The sequence below is a fragment of the Taudactylus pleione genome, unplaced genomic scaffold (assembly GCF_031769625.1).
Source record: "Taudactylus pleione unplaced genomic scaffold, aTauple2 ptg000173l, whole genome shotgun sequence".
In the NCBI taxonomy this organism is placed as follows: domain Eukaryota; kingdom Metazoa; phylum Chordata; class Amphibia; order Anura; family Myobatrachidae; genus Taudactylus; species Taudactylus pleione.
Window position 1 is genome coordinate 3,726,139 of NW_028284575.1, and position 26,158 is coordinate 3,752,296.

At 47.4% G+C, this 26,158-nt stretch overlaps 1 protein-coding gene across 1 annotated transcript in view; it reads right to left on the reverse strand.

Annotated features, from left to right (window-relative positions):
• DPP10 (dipeptidyl peptidase like 10) overlaps positions 1 to 26,158 on the reverse strand; it is a 450,217-nt gene that overhangs the window by 19,688 nt on the left and 404,371 nt on the right. Inside the window, exon 21 of the mRNA XM_088475553.1 lies at positions 1,915 to 1,969. Coding sequence (XP_088331679.1) covers positions 1,915 to 1,969 — 55 coding nt within the window. The remainder of the gene's footprint in view (positions 1 to 1,914; positions 1,970 to 26,158) is intronic.

The following is a 26,158-nucleotide window of genomic DNA, read 5'->3' on the forward strand; positions in this document are numbered from 1 at the left end:
TCTCAGCATTAATTCCCATCCAAAATGATGTTATATAGAGGAGTATAACACATACACACCATACCAGCAGCGCCCCACACATTATACCAGCAGTGCCCCACACATTATACCAGCAGTGCCCCACACATTATACCAGCAGTGCCCCACACATTATACCAGCAGCTCCCCACACATTATACCAGCATCCCACACGTTATACCATCAGTGCCCCAAGCGCTATACCAGCAGCTCCCCACACATTATACCAGCAGTACCCCACACATTATACCAGCAGTGTCCCACACATTATACCAGCAGCGCCCCACACATTATACCAGCAGCGCCCCACACATTATACCAGCTGTACCTCACACATTATACCAGCTGTACCTCACACATTATACCAGCAGCGCCCCACACATTATACCAGCTGCGCCCCACACATTACCCCAGCTGTACCTCACACATTATACCAGCTGTACCTCACACATTATACCAGCTGTACTTCACACATTATACCAGCTGTACCTCACACATTATACCAGCAGCGCCCCACACATTATACCAGCAGCGCCCCACACATTATACCAGCAGTATCCCACATATTATACCAGCAGTACCTCACACATTATACCAGCAGTGCCTCACACATTATACCAGCAGTGCCTCACACATTATACCAGCTGTACCTCACACATTATACCAGCTGTACCTCACACATTATACCAGCTGTACCTCATACATTATACCAGCTGTACCTCACACATTATACCAGCAGCACCTCACATATTATACCAGCTGCGCCTCACATATTAATACCAGCAGCGCCACACACATTATACCGACAGTGCCTCACACATTATACCAGCAGCACCCCACACCTTATACCAGCTGTACCTCACACATTATACCAGCAGTACCCCACACATTATAACAGCTGTAGCTCACACATTATACCAGCTGTACCTCACACATTATACCAGCTGTACCTCACACATTATACCAGCTGTACCCCACACATTATACCAGCTGTACCTCACACATTATACCAGCTGTACCCCACACATTATACCAGATGTACCTCACACATTATACCAGCTGTACCCCACACATTATACCAGCTATACCTCACACTACTAGTGTCCCACACATTATACCAGCTATACCTCACACTACTAGTGTCCCACACATTACCTTGCTGTAGTTAATATGCAGGCATGCATTTTTATTATTATTACATTTTACTTATAGGGTGTCACAAGTGTTACGCAGCGCTGTACAGAAGGCACAACACTAAGACAATACAGGGTAAAACCGCGCAGTACAAATCTCCACACTGACGCAATGTGTGCAACTGAAATGTACAGCGTCAGCTGAAACCTAAGGCTGCTAGCGTGGGCGCAAATGATGGGTCTAGGGCATCTGAAAAAAACAAACAAAACAGGAGGCTGGGGCAGAGAGCCCAAGGAGGAGGTGCAGCTGGTGTGCAAGAGAAGTAGGTGATGAGAACAGGTGGGCGGAGGGCCCTGCTCATGGAGATTACAGTCTAAAGGGAAGGAGAAGACATGAGGAGTGAGACAGTGTTAGGGGAGCTAAGGGCAGAGAGCAGGAGTGAGAGAATTGGAGGGTAAGGTAGACTACGTGGTGACCTGGGTAAGTGCTGGACGGATAAGCGTTTATGAACAGGTGGGGTTTTAGCTGCCGTTTAAAGCAATGCAGACTGGGGAACGTGGGAGATCATTCCAATGGTGGGGGGGCAGAACCATAGATATATTGAATTCTGGGCATTGGACGCAAGCGCAGTGGGAGGAATCGCACACACGGCAGCATTGCATGCAGGTCTGAATGAAGGACATATTGAGAATAAATGTGTATTAGATGTTGATGAAACAGCGCCAAAATCATCATATGCTTATGAATAAATTCTAAAATCACCTTTCCAAATATACTCAGTCTGTTGGGATCAATGTAAGGTTCCTGCAACAACCACCTGTGGGCAGAATAACACAAATCCTCAACAATCAAAGTCATTATAAACTGTTTACACATCACATCTCAGTAATACAAGATCTCAGCTAGTAATAAAAAGTAACAATGGAAGGAACAGTTACAGCGTTACACTCACATGGACAAAGGGGGTGGAAGGAACAGTTACAGCGTTACACTCACATGGACAAAGGGGGTGGAAGGAACAGTTACAGCGTTACACTCACATGGACAAAGGGGGTGGAAGGAACAGTTATAGCGTTACAATCACATGGACAAAGGGAGTGTAAGGAACAGTTACAGCGTTACACTCACATGGACAAAGGGGGTGGAAGGAACAGTTACAGCGTTACACTCACATGGACAAAGGGGGTGGAAGGAACAGTTACAGAGTTACACTCACATGGACAAAGGGGGTGGAAGGAACAGTTACAGCGTTACACTCACATGGACAAAGGGGGTGGAAGGAACAGTTACAGCGTTACACTCACATGGACAAAGGGAGTGTAAGGAACAGTTACAGCGTTACACTCACATGGACAAAGGGGGTGGAAGGAACAGTTACAGCGTTACACTCACATGGACAAAGGGAGTATAAGGAACAGTTACAGCGTTACACTCACATGGACAAAGGGAGTATAAGGAACAGTTACAGCGTTACACTCACATGGACAAAGGGGGTGGAAGGAACAGTTACAGCGTTACACTCACATGGACAAAAGGGATGGAAGGAACAGTTACAGCGTTACACTCACATGGACAAAGGGGGTGGAAGGAACAGTTACAGAGTTACACTCACATGGACAAAGGGGATCGAAGGAACAGTTACAGAGTTACACTCACATGGACAAAGGGGGTGGAAGGTACAGTGACAGCGTTACACTCGCATGGATAAAGGGGGTGTAAGGAACAGTTACAGCGTTACACTCACATGGATAAAGGGGGTGGAAGGAACAGTTACAGCGTTACACTCACATGGACAAAGGGGGTGGGAGGAACAGTGACAGCGTTACACTCGCATGGATAAAGGGGGTGGAATGAATAGTGACAGCGTTACACTCGCATGGATAAAGGGGGTGTAAGGAACAGTTACAGCGTTACACTCACATGGATAAAGGGGGTGGAAGGAACAGTTACACTCAAATGGACAAAGGGGGTGGAAGGAAAAGTTACAGCGTTACACTCACATGGACAAAGGGGGTGGAAGGAACAGTTACAGCGTTACACTCACATGGACAAAGGGGGTGGAAGGAACAGTTACAGCGTTACACTCACATGGATAAAGGGAGTGTAAGGAACAGTTACAGCGTTACACTCACATGGACAAAGGGGGTGGAAGGAACAGTTACAGCATTACACTCACATGGACAAAGGGAGTATAAGGAACAGTTACAGCGTTACACTCACATGGACAAAGGGGGTGGAAGGAACAGTTACAGCTTTACACTCACATGGACAAAGGGGGTGGAAGGAACAGTTACAGCATTACACTCACATGGACAAAGGGAGTATAAGGAACAGTTACAGAGTTACACTCACATGGACAAAAGGGGTGGAAGGAACAGTTACAGCATTACACTCACATGGACAAAGGGGGTGTAAGGAACAGTTACAGAGTTACACTCACATGGACAAAGGGGGTGGAAGGAACAGTTACAGCGTTACACTCACATGGACAAAGGGGGTGGAAGGAACAGTTACAGCGTTACACTTACATGGACAAAGGGAGAGTAAGGAACAGTTACAGCGTTACACTCACATGGACAAAGGGGGTGGAAGGAACAGTTACAGCGTTACACTCACATGGACAAAGGGAATATAAGGAACAGTTACAGCGTTACACTCACATGGACAAAGGGAGTATAAGGAACAGTTACAGCGTTACACTCACATGGACAAAGGGGGTGGAAGGAACAGTTACAGCGTTACACTCACATGGACAAAAGGGATGGAAGGAACAGTTACAGCGTTGCACTCACATGGACAAAGGGGGTGGAAGGAACAGTTACAGAGTTACACTCACATGGACAAAGGGGATCGAAGGAACAATTACAGAGTTACACTCACATGGACAAAGGGGGTGGAAGGTACAGTGACAGCGTTACACTCGCATGGATAAAGGGGGTGTAAGGAACAGTTACAGCGTTACACTCACATGGATAAAGGGGGTGGAAGGAACAGTTACAGCGTTACACTCACATGGACAAAGGGGGTGGAAGGAACAGTTATAGCGTTACAATCACATGGACAAAGGGAGTGTAAGGAACAGTTACAGCGTTACACTCATATGGACAAAGGGAGTGTAAGGAACAGTTACAGCGTTACACTCACATGGACAAAGGGGGTGGAAGGAACAGTTACAGCGTTACACTCACATGGACAAAGGGGGTGGAAGGAACAGTTACAGAGTTACACTCACATGGACAAAGGGGGTGGAAGGAACAGTTACAGCGTTACACTCACATGGACAAAGGGGGTGGAAGGAACAGTTACAGCGTTACACTCACATGGACAAAGGGAGTGTAAGGAACAGTTACAGCGTTACACTCACATGGACAAAGGGGGTGGAAGGAACAGTTACAGCGTTACACTCACATGGACAAAGGGAGTATAAGGAACAGTTACAGCGTTACACTCACATGGACAAAGGGAGTATAAGGAACAGTTACAGCGTTACACTCACATGGACAAAGGGGGTGGAAGGAACAGTTACAGCGTTACACTCACATGGACAAAAGGGATGGAAGGAACAGTTACAGCGTTACACTCACATGGACAAAGGGGGTGGAAGGAACAGTTACAGAGTTACACTCACATGGACAAAGGGAATATAAGGAACAGTTACAGCGTTACACTCACATGGACAAAGGGAGTATAAGGAACAGTTACAGCGTTACACTCACATGGACAAAGGGGGTGGAAGGAACAGTTACAGCGTTACACTCACATGGACAAAAGGGATGGAAGGAACAGTTACAGCGTTGCACTCACATGGACAAAGGGGGTGGAAGGAACAGTTACAGAGTTACACTCACATGGACAAAGGGGATCGAAGGAACAATTACAGAGTTACACTCACATGGACAAAGGGGGTGGAAGGTACAGTGACAGCGTTACACTCGCATGGATAAAGGGGGTGTAAGGAACAGTTACAGCGTTACACTCACATGGATAAAGGGGGTGGAAGGAACAGTTACAGCGTTACACTCACATGGACAAAGGGGGTGGAAGGAACAGTTATAGCGTTACAATCACATGGACAAAGGGAGTGTAAGGAACAGTTACAGCGTTACACTCATATGGACAAAGGGAGTGTAAGGAACAGTTACAGCGTTACACTCACATGGACAAAGGGGGTGGAAGGAACAGTTACAGCGTTACACTCACATGGACAAAGGGGGTGGAAGGAACAGTTACAGAGTTACACTCACATGGACAAAGGGGGTGGAAGGAACAGTTACAGCGTTACACTCACATGGACAAAGGGGGTGGAAGGAACAGTTACAGCGTTACACTCACATGGACAAAGGGAGTGTAAGGAACAGTTACAGCGTTACACTCACATGGACAAAGGGGGTGGAAGGAACAGTTACAGCGTTACACTCACATGGACAAAGGGAGTATAAGGAACAGTTACAGCGTTACACTCACATGGACAAAGGGAGTATAAGGAACAGTTACAGCGTTACACTCACATGGACAAAGGGGGTGGAAGGAACAGTTACAGCGTTACACTCACATGGACAAAAGGGATGGAAGGAACAGTTACAGCGTTACACTCACATGGACAAAGGGGGTGGAAGGAACAGTTACAGAGTTACACTCACATGGACAAAGGGGATCGAAGGAACAGTTACAGAGTTACACTCACATGGACAAAGGGGGTGGAAGGTACAGTGACAGCGTTACACTCGCATGGATAAAGGGGGTGTAAGGAACAGTTACAGCGTTACACTCACATGGATAAAGGGGGTGGAAGGAACAGTTACAGCGTTACACTCACATGGACAAAGGGGGTGGGAGGAACAGTGACAGCGTTACACTCGCATGGATAAAGGGGGTGGAATGAATAGTGACAGCGTTACACTCGCATGGATAAAGGGGGTGTAAGGAACAGTTACAGCGTTACACTAACATGGATAAAGGGGGTGGAAGGAACAGTTACAGCGTTACACTCAAATGGACAAAGGGGGTGGAAGGAAAAGTTACAGCGTTACACTCACATGGACAAAAGGGGGTGGAAGGAACAGTTACAGCGTTACACTCACATGGACAAAGGGGGTGGAAGGAACAGTTACAGCGTTACACTCACATGGATAAAGGGAGTGTAAGGAACAGTTACAGCGTTACACTCACATGGACAAAGGGGGTGGAAGGAACAGTTACAGCATTACACTCACATGGACAAAGGGAGTATAAGGAACAGTTACAGCGTTACACTCACATGGACAAAGGGGATGGAAGGAACAGTTACAGCGTTACACTCACATGGACAAAGGGGGTGGAAGGAACAGTTACAGCATTACACTCACATGGACAAAGGGAGTATAAGGAACAGTAACAGAGTTACACTCACATGGACAAAAGGGGTGGAAGGAACAGTTACAGCATTACACTCACATGGACAAAGGGGGTGTAAGGAACAGTTACAGAGTTACACTCACATGGACAAAGGGGGTGGAAGGAACAGTTACAGCGTTACACTCACATGGACAAAGGGGGTGGAAGGAACAGTTACAGCGTTACACTCACATGGACAAAGGGAGTGTAAGGAACAGTTACAGCGTTACACTCACATGGACAAAGGGGGTGGAAGGAACAGTTACAGCGTTACACTCACATGGACAAAGGGAGTATAAGGAACAGTTACAGCGTTACACTCACATGGACAAAGGGAGTATAAGGAACAGTTACAGCGTTACACTCACATGGACAAAGGGGGTGGAAGGAACAGTTACAGCGTTACACTCACATGGACAAAAGGGATGGAAGGAACAGTTACAGCGTTGCACTCACATGGACAAAGGGGGTGGAAGGAACAGTTACAGAGTTACACTCACATGGACAAAGGGGATCGAAGGAACAATTACAGAGTTACACTCACATGGACAAAGGGGGTGGAAGGTACAGTGACAGCGTTACACTCGCATGGATAAAGGGGGTGTAAGGAACAGTTACAGCGTTACACTCACATGGATAAAGGGGGTGGAAGGAACAGTTACAGCGTTACACTCACATGGACAAAGTTGGTGGGAGGAACAGTGACAGCGTTACACTCGCATGGATAAAGGGGGTGGAATGAATAGTGACAGCGTTACACTCGCATGGATAAAGGGGGTGGAAGGAACAGTTACAGCGTTACACTCACATGGACAAAGGGGGTGGAAGGAACAGTTACAGAGTTACACTCACATGGACAAAGGGGGTGGAAGGAACAGTTACAGCGTTACACTCACATGGACAAAGGGGGTGGAAGGAACAGTTACAGCGTTACACTCACATGGACAAAGGGAGTGTAAGGAACAGTTACAGCGTTACACTCACATGGACAAAGGGGGTGGAAGGAACAGTTACAGCGTTACACTCACATGGACAAAGGGAGTATAAGGAACAGTTACAGCGTTACACTCACATGGACAAAGGGAGTATAAGGAACAGTTACAGCGTTACACTCACATGGACAAAGGGGGTGGAAGGAACAGTTACAGCGTTACACTCACATGGACAAAAGGGATGGAAGGAACAGTTACAGCGTTACACTCACATGGACAAAGGGGGTGGAAGGAACAGTTACAGAGTTACACTCACATGGACAAAGGGGATCGAAGGAACAGTTACAGAGTTACACTCACATGGACAAAGGGGGTGGAAGGTACAGTGACAGCGTTACACTCGCATGGATAAAGGGGGTGTAAGGAACAGTTACAGCGTTACACTCACATGGATAAAGGGGGTGGAAGGAACAGTTACAGCGTTACACTCACATGGACAAAGGGGGTGGGAGGAACAGTGACAGCGTTACACTCGCATGGATAAAGGGGGTGGAATGAATAGTGACAGCGTTACACTCGCATGGATAAAGGGGGTGTAAGGAACAGTTACAGCGTTACACTAACATGGATAAAGGGGGTGGAAGGAACAGTTACAGCGTTACACTCAAATGGACAAAGGGGGTGGAAGGAAAAGTTACAGCGTTACACTCACATGGACAAAAGGGGGTGGAAGGAACAGTTACAGCGTTACACTCACATGGACAAAGGGGGTGGAAGGAACAGTTACAGCGTTACACTCACATGGATAAAGGGAGTGTAAGGAACAGTTACAGCGTTACACTCACATGGACAAAGGGGGTGGAAGGAACAGTTACAGCATTACACTCACATGGACAAAGGGAGTATAAGGAACAGTTACAGCGTTACACTCACATGGACAAAGGGGATGGAAGGAACAGTTACAGCGTTACACTCACATGGACAAAGGGGGTGGAAGGAACAGTTACAGCATTACACTCACATGGACAAAGGGAGTATAAGGAACAGTAACAGAGTTACACTCACATGGACAAAAGGGGTGGAAGGAACAGTTACAGCATTACACTCACATGGACAAAGGGGGTGTAAGGATCAGTTACAGAGTTACACTCACATGGACAAAGGGGGTGGAAGGAACAGTTACAGCGTTACACTCACATGGACAAAGGGGGTGGAAGGAACAGTTACAGCGTTACACTCACATGGACAAAGGGAGTGTAAGGAACAGTTACAGCGTTACACTCACATGGACAAAGGGGGTGGAAGGAACAGTTACAGCGTTACACTCACATGGACAAAGGGAGTATAAGGAACAGTTACAGCGTTACACTCACATGGACAAAGGGAGTATAAGGAACAGTTACAGCGTTACACTCACATGGACAAAGGGGGTGGAAGGAACAGTTACAGCGTTACACTCACATGGACAAAAGGGATGGAAGGAACAGTTACAGCGTTGCACTCACATGGACAAAGGGGGTGGAAGGAACAGTTACAGAGTTACACTCACATGGACAAAGGGGATCGAAGGAACAATTACAGAGTTACACTCACATGGACAAAGGGGGTGGAAGGTACAGTGACAGCGTTACACTCGCATGGATAAAGGGGGTGTAAGGAACAGTTACAGCGTTACACTCACATGGATAAAGGGGGTGGAAGGAACAGTTACAGCGTTACACTCACATGGACAAAGTTGGTGGGAGGAACAGTGACAGCGTTACACTCGCATGGATAAAGGGGGTGGAATGAATAGTGACAGCGTTACACTCGCATGGATAAAGGGGGTGTAAGGAACAGTTACAGCGTTACACTCACATGGATAAAGGGGGTGGAAGGAACAGTTACAGCGTTACACTCAAATGGACAAAGGGGGTGGAAGGAAAAGTTACAGCGTTACACTCACATGGACAAAGGGGGTGGAAGGAACAGTTACAGCATTACACTCACATGGACAAGGGGTGGAAGGAACAGTTACAGCGTTACACTCACATGGATAAAGGGGGTGGAAGGAAACAGTTAGAGCGTTACACTCACATGGACAAAGGGGGTGGAAGGAACAGATACAGCGTTACACTCACATGGATAAAGGGGATGGAAGGAACAGATACAGCGTTACACTCACATGGATAAAGGGGATGGAAGGAACAGATACAGCGTTACACTCACATGGACAAAGGGGGTGGAAAGGAACAGTTACAGCGTTACACTCACATGGACAAAGGGGGTGGAAGGAACAATTACAGCGTTACACTCACATGGACAAAGGGGGTGGAAGGAACAGATACAACGTTACACTCACATGGATAAAGGGGATGGAAGGAACAGATACAGCGTTACACTAACATGGATAAAGGGGGTGGAAGGAACAGATACAGCGTTACACTCACATGGACAAAGGGGGTGGAAGAACAGTTACAGCGTTACACTCACATGGACAAAGGGGGTGGAAGGAACAGTTACAGCGTTACACTCACATGGATAAAGGGGGTGGAAGGAACAGTTAGAGCATTACACTCACATGGACAAAGGGGGGGTAAGGAACAGTTTACAGCGTTACACTCACATGGATAAAGGGGGTGAAGGAACAGTTAGAGCGTTACACTCACATGGACAAAGGGGGTGGAAGGAAGAGTTACAGCGTTACACTCACATGGACAAAGGGGATGGAAGGAACAGTTAGAGCATTACACTCACATGGACTAAAGGGGGTGGAAGGAACAGTTAGAGCATTACACTCACATGGATAAAGGGGGTGGAAGGAACAGTTACAGCGTTACACTCGCATGGACAAAGGGGGTGGAAAGGAACAGTTACAGCGTTACACTCACATGGACAAGGGGTGGAAGGAACAGTTACAGCGTTACACTCACATGGATAAAGGGGGTGGAAGGAACAGTTAGAGCATTACACTCACATGGACAAAGGGGGTGTAAGGAACAGTTACAGCGTTACACTCACATGGATAAAGGGGGTGGAAGGATCAGTTACAGCGTTACACTCACATGGACAAAGAGGGTGGAAGGAACAGTTACAGCGTTACACTCACATGGACAAAGGGGATGGAAGGAAACAGTTACAGCATTACACTCACAAGGATAAAGGGGGTGGAAGGAACAGTTACAGCATTACACTCACATGGACAAAGGGGGTGTAAGGAACAGTTACAGCGTTACACTCACATGGATAAAGGGGGTGGAAGGAACAGTTACAGCATTACACTCACATGGACAAAGGGGGTGGAAGGAACAGTTACAGCGTTACACTCACATGGACAAAGGGCATGGAAGGAACAGTTAGAGCATTACACTCACATGGAAAAAGGGGGTGGAAGGAACAGTTAGAGTATTACACTCACATGGATAAAGGGGGTGGAAGGAACAGTTACAGTGTTACACTCGCATGGACAAAGGGGGTGGAAGGAACAGTTACAGCGTTACACTCACATGGACAAGGGTGGAAGGAACAGTTACAGCGTTACACTCACATGGATAAAGGGGGTGGAAGGAACAGGTAGAACATTACACTCACATGGGCAAAGGGGGTGTAAGGAACAGTTACAGCGTTACACTCACATGGATAAAGGGGGTGGAAGGAACAGTTACAGCATTACACTCACATGGACAAAGGGGGTGGAAGGAAGAGTTACAGCGTTACACTCACATGGACAAAGGGGATGGAAGGAACAGTTAGAGCATTACACTCACATGGATAAAGGGGGTGGAAGGAACAGTTAGAGCATTACACTCACATGGATAAAGGGGGTGGAAGGAACAGTTTACAGCGTTACACTCGCATGGACAAAGGGGGTGGAAGGAACAGTTACAGCGTTACACTCACATGGACAAGGGGTGGAAGGAACAGTTACAGCGTTACACTCACATGGATAAAGGGGGTGGAAGGAACAGTTACAGCGTTACACTCACATGGACAAAGGGAGTATAAGGAACAGTTACAGCGTTACACTCACATGGACAAAGGGAGTATAAGGAACAGTTACAGCGTTACACTCAAATGGACAAAGGGGGTGGAAGGAACAGTTACAGCGTTACACTCACATGGACAAAAGGGATGGAAGGAACAGTTACAGCGTTACACTCACATGGACAAAGGGGGTGGAAGGAACAGTTACAGAGTTACACTCACATGGACAAAGGGGATCGAAGGAACAATTACAGAGTTACACTCACATGGACAAAGGGGGTGGAAGGTACAGTGACAGCGTTACACTCGCATGGATAAAGGGGGTGTAAGGAACAGTTACAGCGTTACACTCACATGGATAAAGGGGGTGGAAGGAACAGTTACAGCGTTACACTCACATGGACAAAGAGGGTGGGAGGAACAGTGACAGCGTTACACTCGCATGGATAAAGGGGTGGAATGAATAGTGACAGCGTTACACTCGCATGGATAAAGGGGGTGTAAGGAACAGTTACAGCGTTACACTCACTTGGATAAAGGGGGTGGAAGGAACAGTTACAGCGTTACACTCAAATGGACAAAGGGGGTGGAAGGAAAAGTTACAGCGTTACACTCACATGGACAAAGGGGGTGGAAGGAACAGTTACAGCGTTACACTCACATGGACAAGGGGTGGAAGGAACAGTTACAGCGTTACACTCACATGGATAAAGGGGGTGGAAGGAAACAGTTAGAGCGTTACACTCACATGGACAAAGGGGGTGGAAGGAACAGATACAGCGTTACACTCACATGGATAAAGGGGATGGAAGGAACAGATACAGCGTTACACTCACATGGACAAAGGGGGTGGAAGGAACAGTTACAGCGTTACACTCACATGGACAAAAGGGATGGAAGGAACAGTTACAGCGTTGCACTCACATGGACAAAGGGGGTGGAAGGAACAGTTACAGAGTTACACTCGCATGGACAAAGGGGGTGGAAGGTACAGTGACAGCGTTACACTCGCATGGATAAAGGGGGTGTAAGGAACAGTTACAGCGTTACACTCACATGGATAAAGGGGGTGGAAGGAACAGTTACAGCGTTACACTCACATGGATAAAGGGGGTGGAAGGAACAGTTACAGCGTTACACTCACATGGACAAAGGGGGTGGGAGGAACAGTGACAGCGTTACACTCGCATGGATAAAGCGGGTGGAATGAATAGTGACAGCGTTACACTCGCATGGATAAAGGGGGTGTAAGGAACAGTTACAGCGTTACACTCACATGGATAAAGGGGGTGGAAGGAACAGTTACAGCGTTACACTCAAATGGACAAAGGGGGTGGAAGGAAAAGTTACAGCGTTACACTCACATGGACAAAGGGGGTGGAAGGAACAGTTACAGCGTTACACTCACATGGACAAAGGGGGTGGAAGGAACAGTTACAGCGTTACACTCACATGGATAAAGGGAGTGTAAGGAACAGTTACAGCGTTACACTCACATGGACAAAGGGGGTGGAAGGAACAGTTACAGCATTACACTCACATGGACAAAGGGAGTATAAGGAACAGTTACAGCGTTACACTCACATGGACAAAGGGGGTGGAAGGAACAGTTACAGCGTTACACTCACATGGACAAAGGGGGTGGAAGGAACAGTTACAGCATTACACTCACATGGACAAAGGGAGTATAAGGAACAGTTACAGAGTTACACTCACATGGACAAAAGGGGTGGAAGGAACAGTTACAGCATTACACTCACATGGACAAAGGGGGTGTAAGGAACAGTTACAGAGTTACACTCACATGGACAAAGGGGGTGGAAGGAACAGTTACAGCGTTACACTCACATGGACAAAGGGGGTGGAAGGAACAGTTACAGCGTTACACTCACATGGACAAAGGGAGTGTAAGGAACAGTTACAGCGTTATACTCACATGGACAAAGGGGGTGGAAGGAACAGTTACAGCGTTACACTCACATGGACAAAGGGAGTATAAGGAACAGTTACAGCGTTACACTCACATGGACAAAGGGAGTATAAGGAACAGTTACAGCGTTACACTCACATGGACAAAGACAGCGTTACACTCACATGGACAAAAGGGATGGAAGGAACAGTTACAGCGTTGCACTCACATGGACAAAGGGGGTGGAAGGAACAGTTACAGAGTTACACTCACATGGACAAAGGGGATCGAAGGAACAATTACAGAGTTACACTCACATGGACAAAGGGGGTGGAAGGTACAGTGACAGCGTTACACTCGCATGGATAAAGGGGGTGTAAGGAACAGTTACAGCGTTACACTCACATGGATAAAGGGGGTGGAAGGAACAGTTACAGCGTTACACTCACATGGACAAAGGGGGTGGGAGGAACAGTGACAGCGTTACACTCGCATGGATAAAGGGGGTGGAGTGAATAGTGACAGCGTTACACTCGCATGGATAAAGGGGATGGAAGGAAACAGTTAGAGCGTTACACTCAAATGGACAAAGGGGGTGGAAGGAAAAGTTACAGCGTTACACTCACATGGACAAAGGGGGTGGAAGGAACAGTTACAGCGTTACACTCACATGGACAAGGGGTGGAAGGAACAGTTACAGCGTTACACTCACATGGACAAAGGGAGTATAAGGAACAGTTACAGCGTTACACTCACATGGACAAAGACAGCGTTACACTCACATGGACAAAAGGGATGGAAGGAACAGTTACAGCGTTGCACTCACATGGACAAAGGGGGTGGAAGGAACAGTTACAGAGTTACACTCACATGGACAAAGGGGATCGAAGGAACAATTACAGAGTTACACTCACATGGACAAAGGGGGTGGAAGGTACAGTGACAGCGTTACACTCGCATGGATAAAGGGGGTGTAAGGAACAGTTACAGCGTTACACTCACATGGATAAAGGGGGTGGAAGGAACAGTTACAGCGTTACACTCACATGGACAAAGGGGGTGGGAGGAACAGTGACAGCATTACACTCGCATGGATAAAGGGGGTGGAGTGAATAGTGACAGCGTTACACTCGCATGGATAAAGGGGGTGGAAGGAAACAGTTAGAGCGTTACACTCAAATGGACAAAGGGGGTGGAAGGAAAAGTTACAGCGTTACACTCACATGGACAAAGGGGGTGGAAGGAACAGTTACAGCGTTACACTCACATGGACAAGGGGTGGAAGGAACAGTTACAGCGTTACACTCACATGGATAAAGGGGGTGGAAGGAAACAGTTAGAGCGTTACACTCACATGGACAAAGGGGGTGGAAGGAACAGATACAGCGTTACACTCACATGGATAAAGGGGATGGAAGGAACAGATACAGCGTTAAACTCACATGGATAAAGGGGATGGAAGGAACAGATACAGCGTTACACTCACATGGACAAAGGGGGTGGAAGGAACAGTTACAGCGTTACACTCACATGGACAAAGTGGGTGGAAGGAACAATTACAGCGTTACACTCACATGGACAAAGGAGGTGGAAGGAACAGATACAACGTTACACTCACATGGATAAAGAGGATGGAAGGAACAGATACAGCGTTACACTCACATGGATAAAGGGGGTGGAAGGAACAGATACAGCGTTACACTCACATGGACAAAGGGGGTGGAAGGAACAGTTACAGCGTTACACTCACATGGATAAAGGGGGTGGAAGGAACAGGTAGAGCATTACACTCACATGGGCAAAGGGGGTGTAAGGAACAGTTACAGCGTTACACTCACATGGATAAAGGGGGTGGAAGGAACAGTTACAGCATTACACTCACATGGACAAAGGGGGTGGAAGGAAGAGTTACAGCGTTACACTCACATGGACAAAGGGGATGGAAGGAACAGTTAGAGCATTACACTCACATGGATAAAGGGGGTGGAAGGAACAGTTAGAGCATTACACTCACATGGATAAAGGGGGTGGAAGGAACAGTTACAGTGTTACACTCGCATGGACAAAAGGGGTGGAAGGAACAGTTACAGCGTTACACTCACATGGATAAAGGGGGTGGAAGGAACAGTTACAGCGTTACACTCACATGGACAAAGGGGGTGGAAGGAACAGTTACAGCGTTACACTCACATGGACAAAGGGAGTATAAGGAACAGTTACAGCGTTACACTCACATGGACAAAGGGAGTATAAGGAACAGTTACAGCGTTACACTCAAATGGACAAAGGGGGTGGAAGGAACAGTTACAGCGTTACACTCACATGGACAAAAGGGATGGAAGGAACAGTTACAGCGTTACACTCACATGGACAAAGGGGGTGGAAGGAACAGTTACAGAGTTACACTCACATGGACAAAGGGGATCGAAGGAACAATTACAGAGTTACACTCACATGGACAAAGGGGGTGGAAGGTACAGTGACAGCGTTACACTCGCATGGATAAAGGGGGTGTAAGGAACAGTTACAGCGTTACACTCACATGGATAAAGGGGGTGGAAGGAACAGTTACAGCGTTACACTCACATGGACAAAGGGGGTGGGAGGAACAGTGACAGCGTTACACTCGCATGGATAAAGGGGGTGGAATGAATAGTGACAGCGTTACACTCGCATGGATAAAGGGGGTGTAAGGAACAGTTACAGCGTTACACTCACATGGATAAAGGGGGTGGAAGGAACAGTTACAGCGTTACACTCAAATGGACAAAGGGGGTGGAAGGAAAAGTTACAGCGTTACACTCACATGGACAAAGGGGGTGGAAGGAACAGTTACAGCGTTACACTCACATGGACAAGGGGTGGAAGGAACAGTTACAGCGTTACACTCACATGGATAAAGGGGGTGGAAGGAAACAGTTAGAGCGTTACACTCACATGGACAAAGGGGGTGGAAGGAACAGATACAGCGTTACACTCACATGGATAAAGGGGATGGAAGGAACAGATACAGCGTTACACTCACATGGATAAAGGGAATGGAAGGAACAGATACAGCGTTACACTCACATGGACAAAGGCGGTGGAAGGAACAGTTACAGCGTTACACTCACATGGACAAAAGGGATGGAAGGAACAGTTACAGCGTTGCACTCACATGGACAAAGGGGGTGGAAGGAACAGTAACAGAGTTACACTCACATGGACAAAGGGGGTGGAAGGTACAGTGACAGCGTTACACTAGCATGGATAAAGGAGGTGTAAGGAACAGTTACAGCGTTACACTCATATGGATAAAGGGGGTGGAAGGAACAGTTACAGCGTTACACTCACATGGATAAAGGGGGTGGAAGGAACAGTTACAGCGTTACACTCACATGGACAAAGGGGGTGGGAGGAACAGTGACAGCGTTACACTCGCATGGATAAAGGGGGTGGAATGAATAGTGACAGCGTTACACTCGCAAGGATAAAGGGGGTGTAAGGAACAGTTACAGCGTTATACTCACATGGATAAAGGGGGTGGAAGGAACAGTTACAGCGTTACACTCAAATGGACAAAGGGGGTGGAAGGAAAAGTTACAGCGTTACACTCACATGGACAAAGGGGGTGGAAGGAACAGTAACAGCGTTACACTCACATGGACAAAGGGGGTGGAAGGAACAGTTACAGCGTTACACTCACATGGATAAAGGGAGTGTAAGGAACAGTTACAGCGTTACACTCACATGGACAAAGGGGGTGGAAGGAATAGTTACAGCATTACACTCACATGGACAAAGGGAGTATAAGGAACAGTTACAGCATTACACTCACATGGACAAAGGGGGTGGAAGGAACAGTTACAGCGTTACACTCACATGGACAAAGGGGGTGGAAGGAACAGTTACAGCATTACACTCACATGGACAAAGGGAGTATAAGGAACAGTTACAGAGTTACACTCACATGGACAAAAGGGGTGGAAGGAACAGTTACAGCATTACACTCACATGGACAAAGGGGGTGTAAGGAACAGTTACAGAGTTACACTCACATGGACAAAGGGGGTGGAAGGAACAGTTACAGCGTTACACTCACATGGACAAAGGGGGTGGAAGGAACAGTTACAGCGTTACACTCACATGGACAAAGGGAGTGTAAGGAACAGTTACAGCGTTACACTCACATGGACAAAGGGGGTGGAAGGAACAGTTACAGCGTTACACTCACATGGACAAAGGGAGTATAAGGAACAGTTACAGCGTTACACTCACATGGACAAAGGGAGTATAAGGAACAGTTACAGCGTTACACTCACATGGACAAAGGGGGTGGATGGAACAGTTACAGCGTTACACTCACATGGACAAAAGGGATGGAAGGAACAGTTACAGCGTTGCACTCACATGGACAAAGGGGGTGGAAGGAACAGTTACAGAGTTACACTCAAATGGACAAAGGGGGTGGAAGGAAAAGTTACAGCGTTACACTCACATGGACAAAGGGGGTGGAAGGAACAGTTACAGCGTTACACTCACATGGACAAGGGGTGGAAGGAACAGTTACAGCGTTACACTCACATGGATAAAGGGGGTGGAAGGAAACAGTTAGAGCGTTACACTCACATGGACAAAGGGGGTGGAAGGAATAGATACAGCGTTACACTCACATGGATAAAGGGGATGGAAGGAACAGATACAGCGTTACACTCACATGGATAAAGGGAATGGAAGGAACAGATACAGCGTTACACTCACATGGACAAAGGCGGTGGAAGGAACAGTTACAGCGTTACACTCACATGGACAAAAGGGATGGAAGGAACAGTTACAGCGTTGCACTCACATGGACAAAGGGGGTGGAAGGAACAGTAACAGAGTTACACTCACATGGACAAAGGGGGTGGAAGGTACAGTGACAGCGTTACACTAGCTTGGATAAAGGAGGTGTAAGGAACAGTTACAGCGTTACACTCATATGGATAAAGGGGGTGGAAGGAACAGTTACAGCGTTACACTCACATGGATAAAGGGGGTGGAAGGAACAGTTACAGCGTTACACTCACATGGACAAAGGGGGTGGGAGGAACAGTGACAGCGTTACACTCGCATGGATAAAGGGGGTGGAATGAATAGTGACAGCGTTACACTCGCAAGGATAAAGGGGGTGTAAGGAACAGTTACAGCGTTACACTCACATGGATAAAGGGGGTGGAAGGAACAGTTACAGCGTTACACTCAAATGGACAAAGGGGGTGGAAGGAAAAGTTACAGCGTTACACTCACATGGACAAAGGGGGTGGAAGGAACAGTTACAGCGTTACACTCACATGGACAAAGGGGGTGGAAGGAACAGTTACAGCGTTACACTCACATGGATAAAGGGAGTGTAAGGAACAGTTACAGCGTTACACTCACATGGACAAAGGGGGTGGAAGGAATAGTTACAGCATTACACTCACATGGACAAAGGGAGTATAAGGAACAGTTACAGCGTTACACTCACATGGACAAAGGGGGTGGAAGGAACAGTTACAGCGTTACACTCACATGGACAAAGGGGGTGGAAGGAACAGTTACAGCATTACACTCACATGGACAAAGGGAGTATAAGGAACAGTTACAGAGTTACACTCACATGGACAAAAGGGGTGGAAGGAACAGTTACAGCATTACACTCACATGGACAAAGGGGGTGTAAGGAACAGTTACAGAGTTACACTCACATGGACAAAGGGGGTGGAAGGAACAGTTACAGCGTTAAACTCACATGGACAAAGGGGGTGGAAGGAACAGTTACAGCGTTACACTCACATGGACAAAGGGAGTGTAAGGAACAGTTACAGCGTTACACTCACATGGACAAAGGGGGTGGAAGGAACAGTTACAGCGTTACACTCACATGGACAAAGGGAGTATAAGGAACAGTTACAGCGTTACACTCACATGGACAAAGGGGGTGGATGGAACAGTTACAGCGTTACACTCACATGGACAAAAGGGATGGAAGGAACAGTTACAGCGTTGCACTCACATGGACAAAGGGGGTGGAAGGAACAGTTACAGAGTTACACTCACATGGACAAAGGGGATCGAAGGAACAATTACAGAGTTTCACTCACATGGACAAAGGGGGTGGAAGGTACAGTGACAGCGTTACACTCGCATGGATAAAGGAGGTGTAAGGAACAGTTACAGCGTTACACTCACATGGATAAAGGGGGTGGAAGGAACAGTTACAGCGTTACACTCACATGGACAAAGGGGGTGGGAGGAACAGTGACAGCGTTACACTCGCATGGATAAAGGGGGTGGAATGAATAGTGACAGCGTTACACTCGCATGGATAAAGGGGGTGGAAGGAAACAGTTACAGCGTTACACTCACATGGACAAGGGGTGGAAGGAACAGTTACAGCGTTACACTCACATGGATAAAGGGGGTGGAAGGAAAAGTTACAGCGTTACACTCGCAAGGATAAAGGGGGTGTAAGGAACAGTTACAGCGTTACACTCACATGGATAAAAGGGGTGGAAGGAACAGTTACAGCGTTACACTCAAATGGACAAAGGGGGTGGAAGGAAAAGTTACAGCGTTACACTCACATGGACAAAGGGGGTGGAAGGAACAGTTACAGCGTTACACTCACATGGACAAAGGGGGTGGAAGGAACAGTTACAGCGTTACACTCACATGGATAAAGGGAGTGTAAGGAACAGTTACAGCGTTACACTCACATGGACAAAGGGGGTGGATGGAACAGTTACAGCATTACACTCACATGGACAAAGGGAGTATAAGGAACAGTTACAGCGTTACACTCACATGGACAAAGGGGGTGGAAGGAACAGTTACAGCGTTACACTCACATGGACAAAGGGGGTGGAAGGAACAGTTACAGCATTACACTCACATGGACAAAGGGAGTATAAGGAACAGTTACAGAGTTACACTCACATGGACAAAAGGGGTGGAAGGAACAGTTACAGCATTACACTCACATGGACAAAGGGGGTGTAAGGAACAGTTACAGAGTTACACTCACATGGACAAAGGGGGTGGAAGGAACAGTTACAGCGTTACACTCACATGGACAAAGGGGGTGGAAGGAAGAGTTACAGCGTTACACTCACATGGACAAAGGGAGTGTAAGGAACAGTTACAGCGTTACACTCACATGGACAAAGGGGGTGGAAGGAACAGTTACAGCGTTACACTCACATGGACAAAGGGAGTATAAGGAACAGTTACAGCGTTACACTCACATGGACAAAGGGAGTATAAGGAACAGTTACAGCGTTACACTCACATGGACAAAGGGGGTGGATGGAACAGTTACAGCGTTACACTCACATGGACAAAAGGGATGGAAGGAACAGTTACAGCGTTGCACTCACATGGACAAAGGGGGTGGAAGGAACAGTTACAGAGTTACACTCACATGGACAAAGGGGATCGAAGGAACAATTACAGAGTTACACTCACATGGACAAAGGGGGTGGAAGGTACAGTGACAGCGTTACACTCGCATGGATAAAGGGGGTGTAAGGAACAGTTACAGCGTTACACTCACATGGATAAAGGGGGTGGAAGGAACAGTTACAGCGTTACACTCACATGGACAAAGGGGGTGGGAGGAACAGTGACAGCGTTACACTCGCATGGATAAAGGGGGTGGAATGAATAGTGACAGCGTTACACTTGCATGGATAAAGGGGGTGGAAGGAAACAGTTACAGCGTTACACTCACATGGACAAAGGGGGTGGAAGGAACAGTTACAGCGTTACACTCACATGGACAAGGGGTGGAAGGAACAGTTACAGCGTTACACTCACATGGATAAAGGGGGTGGAAGGAAACAGTTAGAGCGTTACACTCACATGGACAAAGGGGGTGGAAGGTACAGATAGAGCGTTACACTCACATGGATAAAGGGGATGGAAGGAACAGATACAGCGTTACACTCACATGGATAAAGGGGATGGAAGGAACAGATACAGCGTTACACTCACATGGACAAAGGGGGTGGAAGGAACAGTTACAGCGTTACACTCACATGGACAAAGGGGGTGGAAGGAACAATTACAGCGTTACACTCACATGGACAAAGGGGGTGGAAGGAACAGATACAACGTTACACTCACATGGATAAAGGGGATGGAAGGAACAGATACAGCGTTACACTCACATGGATAAAGGGGGTGGAAGGAACAGTTACAGCGTTACACTCACATGGATAAAGGGGGTGGAAGGAACAGTTACAGCGTTACACTCACATGGACAAAGGGGGTGGGAGGAACAGTGACAGCGTTACACTCGCATGGATAAAGGGGGTGGAATGAATAGTGACAGCGTTACACTCGCATGGATAAAGGGGGTGGAAGGAAACAGTTACAGCGTTACACTCACATGGACAAGGGGTGGAAGGAACAGTTACAGCGTTACACTCACATGGATAAAGGGGGTGGAAGGAAAAGTTACAGCGTTACACTCGCAAGGATAAAGGGGGTGTAAGGAACAGTTACAGCGTTACACTCACATGGATAAAAGGGGTGGAAGGAACAGTTACAGCGTTACACTCAAATGGACAAAGGGGGTGGAAGGAAAAGTTACAGCGTTACACTCACATGGACAAAGGGGGTGGAAGGAACAGTTACAGCGTTACACTCACATGGACAAAGGGGGTGGAAGGAACAGTTACAGCGTTACACTCACATGGATAAAGGGAGTGTAAGGAACAGTTACAGCGTTACACTCACATGGACAAAGGGGGTGGATGGAACAGTTACAGCATTACACTCACATGGACAAAGGGAGTATAAGGAACAGTTACAGCGTTACACTCACATGGACAAAGGGGGTGGAAGGAACAGTTACAGCGTTACACTCACATGGACAAAGGGGGTGGAAGGAACAGTTACAGCATTACACTCACATGGACAAAGGGAGTATAAGGAACAGTTACAGAGTTACACTCACATGGACAAAAGGGGTGGAAGGAACAGTTACAGCATTACACTCACATGGACAAAGGGGGTGTAAGGAACAGTTACAGAGTTACACTCACATGGACAAAGGGGGTGGAAGGAACAGTTACAGCGTTACACTCACATGGACAAAGGGGGTGGAAGGAAGAGTTACAGCGTTACACTCACATGGACAAAGGGAGTGTAAGGAACAGTTACAGCGTTACACTCACATGGACAAAGGGGGTGGAAGGAACAGTTACAGCGTTACACTCACATGGACAAAGGGAGTATAAGGAACAGTTACAGCGTTACACTCACATGGACAAAGGGAGTATAAGGAACAGTTACAGCGTTACACTCACATGGACAAAGGGGGTGGATGGAACAGTTACAGCGTTACACTCACATGGACAAAAGGGATGGAAGGAACAGTTACAGCGTTGCACTCACATGGACAAAGGGGGTGGAAGGAACAGTTACAGAGTTACACTCACATGGACAAAGGGGATCGAAGGAACAATTACAGAGTTACACTCACATGGACAAAGGGGGTGGAAGGTACAGTGACAGCGTTACACTCGCATGGATAAAGGGGGTGTAAGGAACAGTTACAGCGTTACACTCACATGGATAAAGGGGGTGGAAGGAACAGTTACAGCGTTACACTCACATGGACAAAGGGGGTGGGAGGAACAGTGACAGCGTTACACTCGCATGGATAAAGGGGGTGGAATGAATAGTGACAGCGTTACACTCGCATGGATAAAGGGGGTGGAAGGAAACAGTTACAGCGTTACACTCACATGGACAAAGGGGGTGGAAGGAACAGTTACAGCGTTACACTCACATGGACAAGGGGTGGAAGGAACAGTTACAGCGTTACACTCACATGGATAAAGGGGGTGGAAGGAAACAGTTAGAGCGTTACACTCACATGGACAAAGGGGGTGGAAGGTACAGATAGAGCGTTACACTCACATGGATAAAGGGGATGGAAGGAACAGATACAGCGTTACACTCACATGGATAAAGGGGATGGAAGGAACAGATACAGCGTTACACTCACATGGACAAAGGGGGTGGAAGGAACAGTTACAGCGTTACACTCACATGGACAAAGGGGGTGGAAGGAACAATTACAGCGTTACACTCACATGGACAAAGGGGGTGGAAGGAACAGATACAACGTTACACTCACATGGATAAAGGGGATGGAAGGAACAGTTAGAGCATTACACTCACATGGATAAAGGGGGTGGAACGAACAGTTACAGCGTTACACTCACATGGATAAAGGGGGTGGAAGGAACAGTTACATCATTACACTCACATGGATAAAGGGGGCGGAAGGAACAGTTACAGCGTTACACTCACATGGACAAAGGGGGCGGAAGGAAAAGTGACAGCGTTACACTCACATGGACAAAGGGGGTGTAAGGAATAGTTACAGCGTTACACTCACATGGACAAGGGGTGGAAGGAACAGTTACAGCGTTACACTCACATGGATAAAGGGGGTGGAAGGAACAGTTAGAGCATTACACTCACATGGACAAAGGGGGGGTAAGGAACAGTTACAGCGTTACACTCACATGGATAAAGGGGGTGGAAGGAACAGTTAGAGCGTTACACTCACATGGACAAAGGGGGTGGAAGGAAGAGTTACAGCGTTACACTCACATGGACAAAGGGGATGGAAGGAACAGTTAGAGCATTACACTCACATGGATAAAGGGGGTGGAAGGAACAGTTAGAGCATTACACTCACATGGATAAAGGGGGTGGAAGGAACAGTTACAGCGTTACACTCGCATGGACAAAGGGGGTGGAAGGAACAGTTACAGCGTTCCACTCACATGGACAAGGGGTGGAAGGAACAGTTACAGCGTTACACTCATATGGATAAAGGGGGTGGAAGGAACAGTTAGAGCATTACACTCACATGGACAAAGGAGGTGTAAGGAACAGTTACAGCGTTACACTCACATGGATAAAGGGGGTGGAAGGAACAGTTACAGCATTACACTCACATGGACAAAGGGGGTGGAAGGAAGAGTTACAGCGTTACACTCACATGGACAAAGGGGATGGAAGGAACAGTTAGAGCATTACACTCACATGGATAAAGGGGGTGGAAGGAACAGTTAGAGCATTACACTCACATGGATAAAGGGGGTGGAAGGAACAGTTACAGCGTTACACTCGCATGGACAAAGGGGGTGGAAGGAACAGTTACAGCGTTACACACATGGACAAGGGGTGGAAGGAACAGTTACAGCGTTACACTCACATGGATAAAGGGGGTGGAAGGAACAGTTAGAGCATTACACTCACATGGACAAAGGGGGTGTAAGGAACAGTTACAGAGTTACACTCACATGGATAAAGGGGGTGGAAGGATCAGTTACAGCGTTACACTTACATGGACAAAGAGGGTGGAAGGAACAGTTACAGCGTTACACTCACATGGACAAAGGGGATGGAAGGAACAGTTACAGCATTACACTCACAAGGATAAAGGGGGTGGAAGGAACAGTTACAGCATTACACTCACATGGACAGAGGGGGTGTAAGGAACAGTTACAGCGTTACACTCACATGGATAAAGGGGGTGGAAGGAACAGTTAGAGTATTACACTCACATGGATAAAGGGGGTGGAAGGAACAGTTACAGCGTTACACTCGCATGGACAAAGGGGGTGGAAGGAACAGTTACAGCGTTACACTCACATGGACAAGGGGTGGAAGGAACAGTTACAGCGTTACACTCACATGGATAAAGGGGGTGGAAGGAACAGGTAGAGCATTACACTCACATGGGCAAAGGGGGTGTAAGGAACAGTTAGAGCATTACACTCACATGGATAAAGGGGGTGGAAGGAACAGTTACAGCGTTACACTCGCATGGACAAAGGGGGTGGAAGGAACAGTTACAGCGTTACACTCACATGGACAAGGGGTGGAAGGAACAGTTACAGCGTTACACTCACATGGATAAAGGGGGTGGAAGGAACAGTTACAGCGTTACACTCACATGGACAAAGGGGGTGGAAGGAACAGTTACAGCGTTACACTCACATGGACAAAGGGAGTATAAGGAACAGTTACAGCGTTACACTCACATGGACAAAGGGAGTATAAGGAACAGTTACAGCGTTACACTCACATGGACAAAGGGGGTGGAAGGAACAGTTACAGCGTTACACTCACATGGACAAAAGGGATGGAAGGAACAGTTACAGCGTTACACTCACATGGACAAAGGGGGTGGAAGGAACAGTTACAGAGTTACACTCACATGGACAAAGGGGATCGACGGAACAATTACAGAGTTACACTCACATGGACAAAGGGGGTGGAAGGTACAGTGACAGCGTTACACTCGCATGGATAAAGGGGGTGTAAGGAACAGTTACAGCGTTACACTCACATGGATAAAGGGGGTGGAAGGAACAGTTACAGCGTTACACTCACATGGACAAAGGGGGTGGGAGGAACAGTGACAGCGTTACACTCGCATGGATAAAGGGGGTGGAATGAATAGTGACAGCGTTACACTCGCATGGATAAAGGGGGTGTAAGGAACAGTTACAGCGTTACACTCACATGGATAAAGGGGGTGGAAGGAACAGTTACAGCGTTACACTCAAATGGACAAAGGGGGTGGAAGGAAAAGTTACAGCGTTACACTCACATGGACAAAGGGGGTGGAAGGAACAGTTACAGCGTTACACTCACATGGACAAGGGGTGGAAGGAACAGTTACAGCGTTACACTCACATGGATAAAGGGGGTGGAAGGAAACAGTTAGAGCGTTACACTCACATGGACAAAGGGGGTGGAAGGAACAGATACAGCGTTACACTCACATGGATAA